This window comes from Alligator sinensis, unplaced genomic scaffold (assembly GCF_000455745.1).
Source record: "Alligator sinensis unplaced genomic scaffold, ASM45574v1 scaffold198_1, whole genome shotgun sequence".
Taxonomy (NCBI): domain Eukaryota; kingdom Metazoa; phylum Chordata; order Crocodylia; family Alligatoridae; genus Alligator; species Alligator sinensis.
In genome coordinates, this window is record NW_005841906.1 from 2,832,547 (window position 1) to 2,846,176 (window position 13,630).

Here is a 13,630-nt window from a genome sequence, read left to right on the forward strand (position 1 = left end):
TCACCAGGCACCTGGTGCCTGCCAGCTCCAGGCCCTTAAAGTGGCAGGCACACACAGTGCCCTGCCACAGCTAGGGACAGAAGTTACACATAGATTGTTTTAAGTCATCAGAAATTGGTTTAAGCCTGTAACAGAACAGAAGTTCAGTGCATATAACTGTTTGTTCATCCTTCGCAAGCAAAGATGACCACATACAGTGGGGGTGGGGGGAATAAGAGAGAAGGGAAGCAGGAAAGAAAGAGGGAAGGAGAAAAGAGAAGGGAGAAAGAAAGGAAAAAGGAAAGAAGAGAGAGGAAGGTGGGGCGGGGCGTTGTGGCTAGGTCGCATGGGTACACAGGTAACTTATAAGTCCAATCTTTGCCCTGAACAATCTGTTGCAGAAGGAGCAGGGGAGCAACGAGGACTGGACATGAGAGGTCCTATTTGTCCTCACCATGCACTTCCTCACTGCCTCTGCTGTGCACCACTGCTCAAAGGCCAGTGCACCACTCTGGACCGATGACCTCCAAGATGGATGGTCATGAGCGATTTGTTCCCACGACTCCGGGTCGATGCCAAAACTCTTTAGGGACATCTTTAGGGTGTCCTTGTACCACTTCTTTGGTGCTCCACGAGAGCGTACTCCATTTGACAGTTTGCTGTAGAAGATTTTCTTTGGCAGGCAAGTGTCAGGCATTCTTGAAAGGTGGCTGTGCCAGTTTCAGTAGGTTGTGGATACTGGGGAGAACTGATCTTCTGAGCACCTCAGTGTCTGGAATCTTGTCCTGCCATTTGATCTTTAGTATCTTTCGCAGGCAGCACAGGTGGAAGTAGTTTATTTTTTTGGCATGACATTAGTAGATGGTCCAGGTTTCATAGGTATAAAGGAGGGTTGGGAGAATGATGGCTTTGTAGACCTTCAGTTTCATTGACATTCTGATGCCTCCATGGTCCCAGACTGACTTACAGAGTCTGCCAAAGGCCATGCTAGCTTTTGCTAGCTTCATGTTGACTTGGTTGTCGATGTGGACATCATGGCTGAAACTAGTTTAAGATAAACCTGGTTGAATGTAGTATCAGATTGAACTGATTTGGGTCAAACCAGTTTATGAAACTTCTGTCCCAGACCCTTTCCTGTTTCAAGTTAAATCACAATCCCCCAACATCCCAGCATGGGCTGTGCTGTCTGCTCTAGCAGAGACGGGTCTGGTGGTGGGGAGGCAGGGAAAACACCAGCTGGGGCCTGGGAGAGGGGTTTAACCCCCTGTCCCCCAAGTACAGAGCTGCCGTGCCCTGCTAAAAATTTACTGCTGGCTGTGACTGTGGACTACAAATCCCAGAGGCACCTGGAAGCAGGAAGAGGAAGTGATGGGCAACCCTGCAGAATCCTGCTTCTGTGATTCTGAACTGCAAATCCCAGAGACCTCAGGGGCAGCTGGAAGAGGAAGACAACACCCATGGTGGCTGTGTGCCAGAGAGCCATGCTCTAACTTCCCCTGGCTTCTGCCCTGAGCCAGTGAAGGCATGTGACTGCATTTCCTGAATCAAAAGTAAATGTGTGTCCAGTTGTTTCTCAGTTTAATCTCTGCAGCTTAAACTAACCCGCAAAGGCTGAATCAATTCAGCCATGGGCTTTTTGGCTGTCTGTACTTAACCATTTAACCATTATCAGTATTTGTGATATGGTACCACTGTTCCTTGAGTTTGCTATGACTAGCTGAGAATGTTGTCTCTGTGCTGTACTCTTTTAACTCTTCGTGGCTTCAGATAACCATTATTTTTTTATGTTTATAAAATTATTTATGTAACAAAACTTGTAATAACATTAAGAAGAAAATTTGCTACCCAGAATTTTTACATGCATTGTAAGTCTGAAATATTTGGAATTTTACATGCATATTGAGCACTTGCCTACACAAATGGCTCTATACGTTTATGGCAGTTAGTCACAGTAGTGCATGAAGTTGTCTAAGTTACATTCATAGTTGTTTCTTACCTGCAAATTAAGTGATTAATTCTACTTGTCCATTTAAAAAAAAAAATCTGGCCTCATTTTATTCAAAGGACTGAATTCCCATTGACAGTAATGATGTGAGGCAGATTTATTCCTTTATATGAATTCAGACTTCAGACAAGTAATACATACAGACTTTCTACAAAACATGTTATGCCCGCATATAATAGCATACTTTGATAATGAAGGTGTAACAGCAGAAGTTGTTGATGTGTGTTTATAAGAAACAGTACTTCACTACTCCTTTAAGGAATTTTTCCCACTATCAGACTCCACTAATACATTTTAATTGCATTTATTCTTTTTTGAAAAAGCTGATTTACATTCATTAGCAATATGTTCTTTTGCTTTTGTAGAATGTAGGACTATTTCTATGGGTCAGGGTCAGGAAGTTCATGCACGCAAGCTAACACAGATGTCAATGCAACAGGTAAGCAAAGAACATTAAAGTGTCAGTCAATACTCAGTTTTAGGTTTTTATGGGAGTTTAAATCCTTATACCTCACACTTTCTGCATGGTATTGATTTTAGGTTTTGTATTCTCATCTTGTGACCAGAAAGCTAAGCATGAAAAATTCTTTGAGTTATTGTGTCCATATAAATACCACTGTAGATCAGGGGTTTTCAACCTTTTTTAATAAGTGTACATCCAGTGACCCCCTTTTTAGTAAGTGTACCCCTGGGGTGGGGTGGGCGGTGAGCAGCCAAACATGGAGCAGGGGCATGGCAAGTGGCGGAGCAGCAGCAGTGCAGTGTCTGTGTGGCCCTGCTCTTGCCCCGCCCTGGTCCTTCTCCTGTTGAGGTAGTGGTGCGGGGTGGTGGCACTCCATTCCCACCTGTCCCCGTGTACCCCATGGGACCTTTCAAAGTATCCACGGGGGTATGCATACTCCCGGTTGACAACCCCTGCTATAGATCATATATGCATCCCAGTCAAGTCAGTTGTACATTTAGGGTGGAACATAGATTCATAGATGCTAGGGTCAGAAGGGACCTCAACAGATCATCGAGTCTGACCCCCCTGCCTAGGCAGGAAAGAGAGTCTGACCCCCCTGCCTAGGCAGGAGAGAGGGCTGGGGTCAGATCACCCCCACCAGATGTCTATCCAGCCTTCTCTTGAAGACTCCCAAGGTAGGGGAGAGCACCACCTGCCTTGGAAGCCCATTCCAAATTTTGCCCACCCTTGCCATGAAGAAGTTTTTCCTGATATCTAGCCTAAATCTGCTCTCTGTCAGTTTGTGACCATTGTTCCTTGTTACCCCAAGAGGTGCCCTGGTGAACAGAGCATCTCCGATCCCCTACTACGCCCCCCTAATGAATTTGTAGGCAGGCACAAGATCACATCTCAGCCTTCTCATGTGGAGCCTGAAGAGGCCCAGGTCCCTCAGTCTCTCCTCATAGGGCTGGTCCTGTAAGCCCCTAACCAGATGAGTGGCTCTCCTCTGGACCCTCTCGAGTCTATCAACATCCTTCTTAAGTATGGCACCCAAAACTGGACGCAGTACTCCAGCTGCAGTCTGACCAGTGCCGCGTAGAGGGGAAGTATCACCTCCTTGGATCTATTTGTCATGCATCTGCTGATGCATGATAAAGTGCAGTTAGCTTTGCTGATGACCTTTCTGAGGTCCTTTCTGCTTCCGTGCTGCTCCGAGGGTCACTTCCCAGCCAGTAAGTGTGCTGGATATTTTTGCACCGTAGGTGCAGCACTCTGCACTTGTCCCTGTTGTACTGCATCCTATTGTGTACTGCCCACTTTTCTAACCTGTCCATGTCTGCCTGCAATCATTCCCTACCCTCCAGAGTATGCACTTCACCCCACAATTTAGTATCATCCACAAACTTGGACAGAGTATGCTTCACACCCACATCCAAGTCACTGATGAAGATATTGAAGTGTATACGTCCAAGGACCAAACCCTGTGGGACCCCACTACCCACGTCTCTCCAGGTTGATACTGACCGGTCTACTACCACTCTCTGGGTGCAACTGCTAAGTCAATTTGCCACCCACTGGACCATATAAACATCTGTTACAGCCTCTTAATTTATTTATGAAAATGGGACGAGATAACACATTCCTATCAGTCCCTCATGAGCTTTTCTGAGGGATCTGGTGCCCTGATCCCTTATCAGCTCTCTCTCATCATCTGGGGTGAGAGTTGGCGATCCTTGGACCTCAGCTATGAGCTACCTATATTAGGGCAGGTTCATAACTATTAGAATTAAACTTCCATTTAAAATTGAATTTTGAATATGCACATTTGGATAAAACTAAATGCAAGTTATAGACAGAGTCTTCCTGTAACCAGCAACCTATGGTTCCTGTTTCTGCGTGAGAGAAAATGGAGGCACACTGCACTCAGGCAGCCAAGAGGCGAGCTAGCTATAGAATGATATGCAGCCAGAGCCCTTTAAATAAAAAGTGCCTGTTGCTGTGCTGGCACTGCTACTTTACTTACCATGGTAGCACAGCAGTAGTAGAACAAGGAGTTACCTGGGGAAACAGCAGCAAGAGTATTGCTGCAGTGCTAGCTCTGCTGCTATAGACTGTTGTGACGAAAGGCACTGCTTCATAGCTGGTCACTGTGCCGGCCTGCCACTTCATCTAGGGCAGTCTGTCCTGTCTCACCTGCCACAAATTCTTGAGATAAACCAGATGTTAAAAGCAGGCGGCTGCCCATTTTAATACCCTGATGCCAAAGGGTTTACACATGACTCTGACCTCCCATTATCAAGTTGCATGCCTCACTAAGTTGTTTATAGCACCGGTCTAGAGCTGGGCTAACTCTGCCTCCTGTTGTGCCTCTAGTACTCTCTCTCGCACACTGCCCCCTCTCACAGGGCCTCCCTCACTCCACCCCCTCTCACAGGGCCTCTTTCATACTGCCCCTCACTGGGCCACTCTTACCCCACCCTACTCTGTGACTCCATAACCTTCAGGCTTGACTACTCGCTCTCTGACCAGCCCACACGTAGCCCTTCAGATGCCACCGTGCACCCTACTTTACACGGCCACTGGCCTTACGCCCCACCCTGGGCTGACTCATCCACTAGCTCCTTTCTGAGTCATATACTTCAGCTTCCCACCACCCCTCACTGGGGCCTTGAGGTCTTGCACCCCCTGGGCTCAGGTGCCTCCCTCTAGGCATGCCTGGCCCTACTCTGCCTTCTCACTCAGGCCTCAGAGTCCTATACCTCCTGGACTCAGGTGCCTCTCTCTAGGTGTGCCTAGCCCCACAACCTCCAGGGTCTTGCACCCCCTGGCCTCAGATGCCTCTCAGTAGGTGTGCCTGGCCCCACTACCCTCCAGTCTTAGCCCACCAGACGGTGGGGGCTGGGGTTATCAGGTGCCCCTACCCACCTTTCACTGGGGAGGTAACTGGCCTGGCATTTCTGGGGAACTATCCCACCATGGACAGCCCCATCAGACCCCACTTCCTCAGCAGGGTGCAGTTTCCGGTCATGTCCAAGACCAGGAGCCTTCTGCCATCCCCATAGCTCCTGCCCTTACATCCAAGGTGTTCCTGAACAGTCACTCAGACAGGTGGTGCCTCTACAGTTGCCACCAGCAGACTGCTGCCTCAGCCCTGAGAGCCTAGCTCTAAAATGGAGGCTGATCTACTCCCTCCTCCAATCCCAGGGCTCTCCAGCAGTCATGTGACCACCTCATTATTCTGGCATGCACCTGCCAGCAGCCCTGATGTCTGCTGTGGCCCTTAAAGTGACAGACACCCAAAGGTACTGTGTCACAACTGTCCTGAGGGCTGGTAAGCCAAACCTATTAGAGCCAGGTAGTCACATGAGGGACATATAAGCCCAAGGCAGAGCCAGAGTAAACAGTCTGGCCCCAGCGGCTTAAGGGAGAGGAGCTCTCCCTTCAGCCTCCAGGAGAGCCACATGCATGATCAGAGGACAAGAGAATAGGCCCTATGAAGAGAGGCTGAGAGCTATGGGACTCTTCAGTCTGGAAAAGCGCAAGCTCAGAGGGGACCTGGTGGCTGCCTATAAGTACACAAGGGGTGTTCATCAGGATCTGGGAGAATGTCTGTTCACCAGAGCGCCCCAAGGAAAAACAAGGAGCAATGGTTATAAATTCCTCCAAGACTGTTTTAGGCTGGACATAAGAAAACATTTCTTTACTGTCCGAGCCACCAAGGCCTGGAATAGAGTAGGCACCTACTCTGGACTTATTCAAGAAATGCTTGGATGCTTATTCTGCTGGGGTCCTTTGACCCCAGCTGACTTCCTGCCCCTGGGGCAAGGGGCTAGACTTGATGATCTTCGAGGTCCCTTCCAGCCTCAGGGGCCTGAGAGCTCAGAGTTGCCCTAGAGAGTCAGAAACAAGGCTAGAGAATCCACGGCGTAGAAAGGTGAGAACAAGGGCCAGCGAGCCTGTAGCCATAGAGGGATGGAGTTTGGGGCCAAGGGGCCCACAGCTCAGAAAGGGTTGGAGATTTGGGGCCAGAAGGCCCATAAGCCTAAGAGGGGTGGCAACAGGGCTAGAGAGCACACAGCCTAGACAGGGATGGAGGCTGGGGCCAGAGGGCCCACAGCCCACGCAGGGCAGAGATAAGAGCCCAAGAGGGCAAGTTAAGGACTGGAATGCAAGGAGCCAGACCTGGTGTAGTGGATCTAGATCAAGGGGACCAAACAGAGCAATGGGGGCAGAAGCTGGGAAGGCTGAGGCCCCAACAAGGGAGTGGAGGCCAAAGGCAGCCTGGCAGTTGCTGATGAGTGAAAACACCTGCAAGGCATGGGCATGGCTGTAAGGGAGGTTCAGAGGCTGTGATTAGTCCTTTTGAGGAAATGAGCAGTGACACCAGTGCTCATAAGGGAGATCTTGCTTAGGGCACCCTAGGACAGCCTCCCTTTTCTAAATGTATAATAACATCAAGACGTGGCAGGAGAGCTAAAGGAGAGATTGCCCAAAGGAGCCAAAGGGGACAAGGGCTGAGAGGGAGCTCTAGGGGTGTTATGGGCACCATTGGGATAGGACCATGTTACACTTCCTTTAACCTTTCTACTTTAATATACAAATAAAATAATGTATTTCTTCGATCTTAATTGATGTATTTCCACTCTGGGTTTTTTAAAAGTAATATTGTGTTTATTTGTTAATGGGAGTTTCGCTGAAACAAAACTGCAGGAATTACTTCTTTATGCCACTAGGTAGCACTGCTACTTTACTTACCATGTTATGTCCAGTTATTTCATTTTCAGTCAAAACTGTAGCATATGGAATTAACTTCAGATTTGCCATTGATAGCTATTACAACTGTTCTAATATCCAGATATAATCAGATGTAGTCATAACATAAACCAAAATTCTAAGAACTCAGAGTAATTACACATATGTAACCAAATGTGATTATAATAGAACATGTAATTTTATTTTTATAAAAATTACAAATATAATTACTTAGGTCTATTAGGGGAAAGAAGAAACAATCTCATGAGAGAATCTCAAAGCAGTTTGGCTTGTTTAACTTAGAAAAATGAAGGCGAAGAGGAAACATGATCATTCTTTTAAAATACATAGGATGAATAAATAGCAAGGACAGGGAAGAACAATTTAAATTAAAGACAAGCTCTGGTACAAGATAAAATGGGTATAAATTGAACATGACTAGTTTGGGACTAAAAATTAGAAGAAGAGACCTAATCATCAGAGAAGTGGAGTTCTGGAATAGACTTCCAAACAATGTAATATAGGAGCAAGCAACTTAATTTGTTTCAAGATGAGAGCTTTATATGTCCAGGAAAGGTATTATATGACAAGATAGGAGTGATCCTGCAATTTGTAACATAACACTTAAAGTTTTTGATTTGTAGGTTTTCAAAAGAAAGAGCTGAAATGAGACTTGATTGCCATATGTCAGAGGCATAACAAAGCGACCAGGTACCCAGGGCAGCAGGATTCATGGAGGTAGCAGTGATTTCTGGCTGCCACTGTGCTGTTGGCACATTACTGAGCTGTGGAGAAGCCCCCCCTCCCCCAAGTTGGCAGCATCCCCCCCTAAAGTTGGCACATTACTGAGCTGTGGAGAAGCTCCCTCCCCAAAGTTGGCAGGATCCCCCCCCCCCCCCCCCCACCCACCACCAGCAGTGTATGCGGCCAGTAGGTCACTCCAACCTGGTTAAGCTATTGTCCTGTGTAGTTGTTTGCATATGAAAGAGGATTCTGGGGTTTGGACTTCTTGACCTTGCTGTGATACTGTGTAGCAAGATCCAGTGGCAAAAGTTAGAACCAGAACCAGAGGAACTGGTTATAAAGTGAAAGATAGTTTCCTAGCAGTTGTGGGGAGGTTGAGGACGGGAACAATTTTTCCCATGAATATAGTAGGCTTTCTCAGAGCTTGGGGTCAATGATGTAAATTTTTCTTCAAGGACTGCCATAGTTTAGACTATCAGGAATTTAGCAAGTAAGGCAGGTTTAGCTGAGTAATTGTGATGACCCTTTCTGAACCAAATTCTTTCCTCTTTTTTATCTCTTCTCCCCAGCACTGGTTACACAGTGTTTGTATTAGAATTAATTAATTCCATGCTTTAGAGCTCCAGCCAGTTGATTTTAGGGACCAGGAAGGATTTTTTGTTTTACTCACTGATTCATCATTTGGCTTCTGTTTTTGTTTGTTGTTTGTTTCACCTTCCTCTTAAGCATCAGAGATTGTTTGCATGCTCATGCTAAACAAATTACCAGATTTGGGGTCAGGAATTTTCCTTCAGGTCAGTTTGGCAAAGACTGCATGCTTGCGTGTGTTTGAATATGTTTGAAAGACTGAATATGTAGATATTCAGTTTCTACTGAGAGAGTCACTGCTCTCCCAGTAGAAATCATCATAAGTGTACAGACATTAAGGATTTTTCTCCAAGAGCAAGCTGACTGCTTCAGGAGAAAAATAACCCACGAACAACCAAGGTTAAATCACTTCAAGGAGAATGAATGTCAGTATGCATTCCTTTCTTAGAGAAGCCACAGCACAGTCCTCCAGCACCCCAGGATACTTTGCTCTTGTCCTTCCTCCAACCCTCCCCTAGGGACACTGTGTTACTCAGGCTGGACTCTACTGCTCTATCTGAGCCAGGAACAGAACATGTCCCTTCGCAATTCCTACACTGTGCTCCAGACACAGGCTGACACTATCCAGCCCAGGTCACCCAATCAGGGCTGCCTTGTGCACTGTTGTTATCTGTCTCCAGGCAGACTGAGGGAGCCTGCAGAGCATGCTGAGATGTGTGCACAGGAGCTCCATGGGTACACAGCATCAGCACTGCAGTCTCTTCTCCTCAGGGGCTCAGCATTTAAATGTCTGTTCATGGGTCTCCAGGTAAGTTTTTCTACTAGGAAAACAAACACTGGAGAAATCTTCCAGATCATTTGAACATGTGCGCGCAGCCTTTGCCTACTTATATAGTTTGGGGATCACTTCCTAAGATAATGTGAACATATTTAATCTAATTTCTTGCCATTGCAAGACCCTAAAGCATTGGAGATTCTCTTCCTCTCTCCTCCTTTCTCTCTCTAACATATTGTATTTTTGAGGTTTTTTGTATTAAAGCTTTGAGTTTGTTATATGTTGTTGGAAGTGGTTTTTGGCTGTGTGTTTGTGTGTGGTAGGGGGCAAAGTTGTTTTCTTGTGAACCCTCTGTGACTTAACATCGCTTAAATGGTAGCCTTTATTTTGGGGGACTGGACTGATGACCCACATGGCCCCTGCTGTTGCTATGTTTCTATAATTTACTATTTAAAAATTATTTGACTGATTATTTTTACGTAGGGGGGCTGGGTGTTACTTCAAAACTGTCATCTGGGGTTGGATTTCATGGAAGAACTACTGGAAACACTTCTAACTGCTGAGATACCTGATGAGAGCTTTCGAGTTTGGATAACCACTGAGCCACATCTAAAGTTCCCAATTACACTGCTACAGGTTTGTTCAAATGCTTAGTTCAGACACCTAATAGCTTTAAAAGTATATAGATAAAATTATGTAAATGAGCATGAAGTAACTGGGAAAATGGTATTTTTTCCTTTCAACTTCCATGCACTGTATGCACTGACAAAACTAAAAAGTGCTCCTAAGTCATATGTTAAATATCTTTAATTAACGTATACTATAGCAGTAGTCCACTATATGCTTCTTTGACTTAGTTTATCAACTGCATATCAATGATATACTCTCACTGATGCTTTAGGACCTGTATCTTTAGAAGTTGCAACATTACATATCAAGTCACTGTTTTATTTGGTGTAAATAAATCTAATTCCGTTACCTTTTTTACATAACAGATTTCTATAAAGTTCACAAATGAACCCCCGCAGGGTGTACGTGCAGGTTTGAAAAGAACATTTTCAGGGATTAATCAAGACCTGCTAGATGTCAGCAATTTGCCTATGTGGAAACCTCTGCTTTATACTGTGGCTTTCCTACACTCCACTGTCCAGGTATTTCATATAAATTTCGCATTCAAATTTAGATTATTTCACTGTGGCTTCTGTTAGAAAGTAGGCGTTTTTACATTTATTGCTCTAAGGAAGTCTCATATTTTATCTCCCGTGTGCTTCATGTTGTAAGATTGGGACTATATAGAAATAATCTATATTATAGGGTACCTTACTGATTAAATCTCTTTTAAGTTAGCTTCATATCTCATATTCTGAGGATCTATAACCCAGTATTATTTCCATCGTCATCAATGGGAGTTTTCTCCACTGACTTCAATATAAACAAGACAAGGCTTGTATTTTGTAATTTAAACATATGACAGTCATGTCATGAAAGTAATACGCACTTTCAACATTCTCCACTTTCTGCATTTAACTCCTTTTATGTAAGGAACTCAGAGCATTTCACAAACATTATTAAACTCCAAAGACTCTTTTGAGCTGCTGCTATTATAGATGTAGCAAGGAACCCCATTAGTGAACTGCCCTGACAGAGACAAGCTTAATGCACATGTTTACTGATTATACCTTGTCCAGTTCATACAGATGTGGAGGGATTGACTTGCATTGTATACTGCCTCATGGAGGCTTTGTATTCCTGGAGCTAAGGTATCCCAGATCTAATCAGCTATGAGGAAATTTTAGAAGTCCTATAGTTATATGTCCATCCAGTAAAGATATTTATAGAGGGTCAACCACTGTATTATATACACAATAGCCTGCATTTTTAGCTCACCACCTCTTGACATGCATTGTTGAGAAATTTTTTATGAGCAGTGTGCTGTAGTCAGTAATTAAGGGAAATGTCTGGAAGATCAGTGTATTTAACTTTAGGGTCTGAAGGCTTAATGTTTAATTGACTTATGCAAATGTATATTTGACTTGTTTCTATGCCCAATTGTTCATTGAGCTTAATAATTTATTTCACAATTTCAGTGGTATCTATATACTAGTCCTTCATTTAATCCAGGGCTGACCAGCTACTAGACAGCAGGGGGCCACATGCCACAGACCCCAGGGTCTTCTCTGCCGTATAAGCAGTGCAAACAGCCTGGGTCCCCCATTTGCCACACTTGTAGCACAAGTGGTGCTAGCAGTGCTAGCAACCTAGTCTTTTTGGTGGCGTGTGCAGCACAAGCAGCCTGACTTCCTTGGCCATGCATACAGCGTAAGCAGTGTAGCTTCCCTCCCAGCCACTCAGGCAGTGTGGGCAACCCAGCCCCTCTCTTCCCATGCAAGCCACCTGGCTTTCCCCCTGCTGTGCATGCAGTGCCCTCTCACTTTCTGAACCCCTGGAGGGGGGGCAGGAACCAGAAGATGGAAGAGGGAGGGGTAGCCTGGAAGCCACAACAGCTGGAGTCATGGGGGCAGGAGGCCAGGTGCTTCATGTTAAACAGGGGCCTCTGCACCTGGAAACTGAAAGCCAAATTCTTTTCTTGTTCACATATTACAAATCTGTAAAAGTTCTAGTTTAGGGACAGAAGTTACACATAAACCAGTTTAAGTGACTGGAAACCAGTTTAAACCTGTAACAGAACAGAAGTTCAGCACACATAAACCAGTTTCAAAATGGCCAAACCCAATGTAAGATAAATCTGGATGGATATATATAGTATCAGACTTTAGTGATTTAGGTTAAACCAGTTTATGGAACTTCTGTCCCAGAACCCCTCTGGACTCAAGTTATCTCACAGTCCCCCAGCATCCCAGGATGCTGTGCAGCTCTGGGCCATGCTGTCTGCTTCAGCAGAGTAGGGTCAGCCCAGGCACCAGCTGTCACAGAGCTGAGGCAGTAAAACTTATGTTCCCTAGCCTGCTTCCTGCCTGTGCCTGTCAGCCCTGTGGGACAGGGGGCAGAGGAACAGAACCCCCGAGCCTGGGTTTGCACAGAGCGGGGGGAGGAAAAGCCCCCACAGTGGTGGGCGTTTCATCCCCCCACAGCCAGCGAGCCAGGCTGGGATTACCCTAGACCTCCCCCAACACCAGCCGACCACCCCTTTGAGACTCAGGGGAAGAGGAGACGACAAACACCCCCAGCCCAACACCAGCTCCACTACCCAGGGTCTTCATGGGGAGCCCCCATGGAGGGACTTTTTACCCTGCCTGAAGCCCATGAGCTGGGCAGAGAAAGCCCTAGCCCCACCCCCTTGCCAGCTGTTAGCTTCTCTGAGAGGTGGGGGGGCAGGTGGGCAGGCAATGCACCCCCTAGCCTAGCACTGACCCCTGCCCCCCAGCAGGAGTCTGCTTCAGGAACCCCCACAAGGGGGCTTCCCCCCACCCACAGCCTAGGGAGGCCAGCAGCTGGCAAGGGGGATGAACCTGGGACTTTCCCAGCCCAACTCACTGGGCTGCAGGTGGGTAGAAAAGTCCTCCCACAAAGGCTTCCCCATGCAGATGCTTGCTGTGGGGCCGGTGCCTGGCTGGCGCATGCATTCCCTCCTTGCCCTGCCCCTCAAAGACCAGTGGCTGATGAGGAGCTGGGGCTTTCCCAGCTGGCTCTCTAGGCTGTGGGTGGGGGAAAAGCCACTTCATGGCCCTCCCCTCCATGCCATGCAGACTCCTGCTGGGGAACTAGTGCTGGTCCAGGCTGCATTTCTCCTTTGCCTCTTACCTCTCAGAAAGGCATGTGGCTGGTGAGGGGGTGCGCCTGGGGAGAGATTGGCTGCTGGATACATGCCCCCACCTGTTGCAGTCAGGCACAGGGAGGGAGAGAGCCAGCAGACAGGCATGGGCTGCTGATTGGCTGGGTTTGGCAGCCTTTGGCAGTGTCTGATATGAAGGGAGTCATGTGTTAGCACCTCCAAGCTTCTGGCCTTGGCCAGTGCAGGCTTCTGTCTGCTTTGGCGACCAGAAATCTGAACGTCAGTTCAGTTTGTTATCGGTCCAATCTACGCAATTTAGACAAACCTGTAAAGATTGAATTGATTCCACCTCAGGTTTTTTGAACCTCTGTACTTAAGCCCTTGAGTCTAGACAGTAAAGTCACTCTAGCTTTACTGAAAAAAAAAGTTGAAATAAAACTGAGGATTCATTTTGAAGTCGAGACAGAAATATTAATTAGATAATAACAGGTATGTGTTCTTTCCAAATCTCCTTTACAGTGTTAAAAGTTTCATAGTTTCATAGTTGGTAGGGTCAGAAGGGACCTGAGCAGATCATCAAGTCTGCCCCCCTGCCATGGGCAGGAAAGA

At 46.5% G+C, this 13,630-nt stretch overlaps 1 protein-coding gene across 1 annotated transcript in view; it reads left to right on the forward strand.

Moving 5' to 3' along the window:
* The window catches only part of DNAH8 (dynein axonemal heavy chain 8), a 340,250-nt gene that overhangs the window by 282,745 nt on the left and 43,875 nt on the right, over positions 1-13,630 (forward strand). The window contains exons 83-85 of the mRNA XM_025197818.1: positions 2,350-2,423; positions 9,772-9,924; positions 10,284-10,439. Coding sequence (XP_025053603.1) covers positions 2,350-2,423; positions 9,772-9,924; positions 10,284-10,439 — 383 coding nt within the window. The remainder of the gene's footprint in view (positions 1-2,349; positions 2,424-9,771; positions 9,925-10,283; positions 10,440-13,630) is intronic.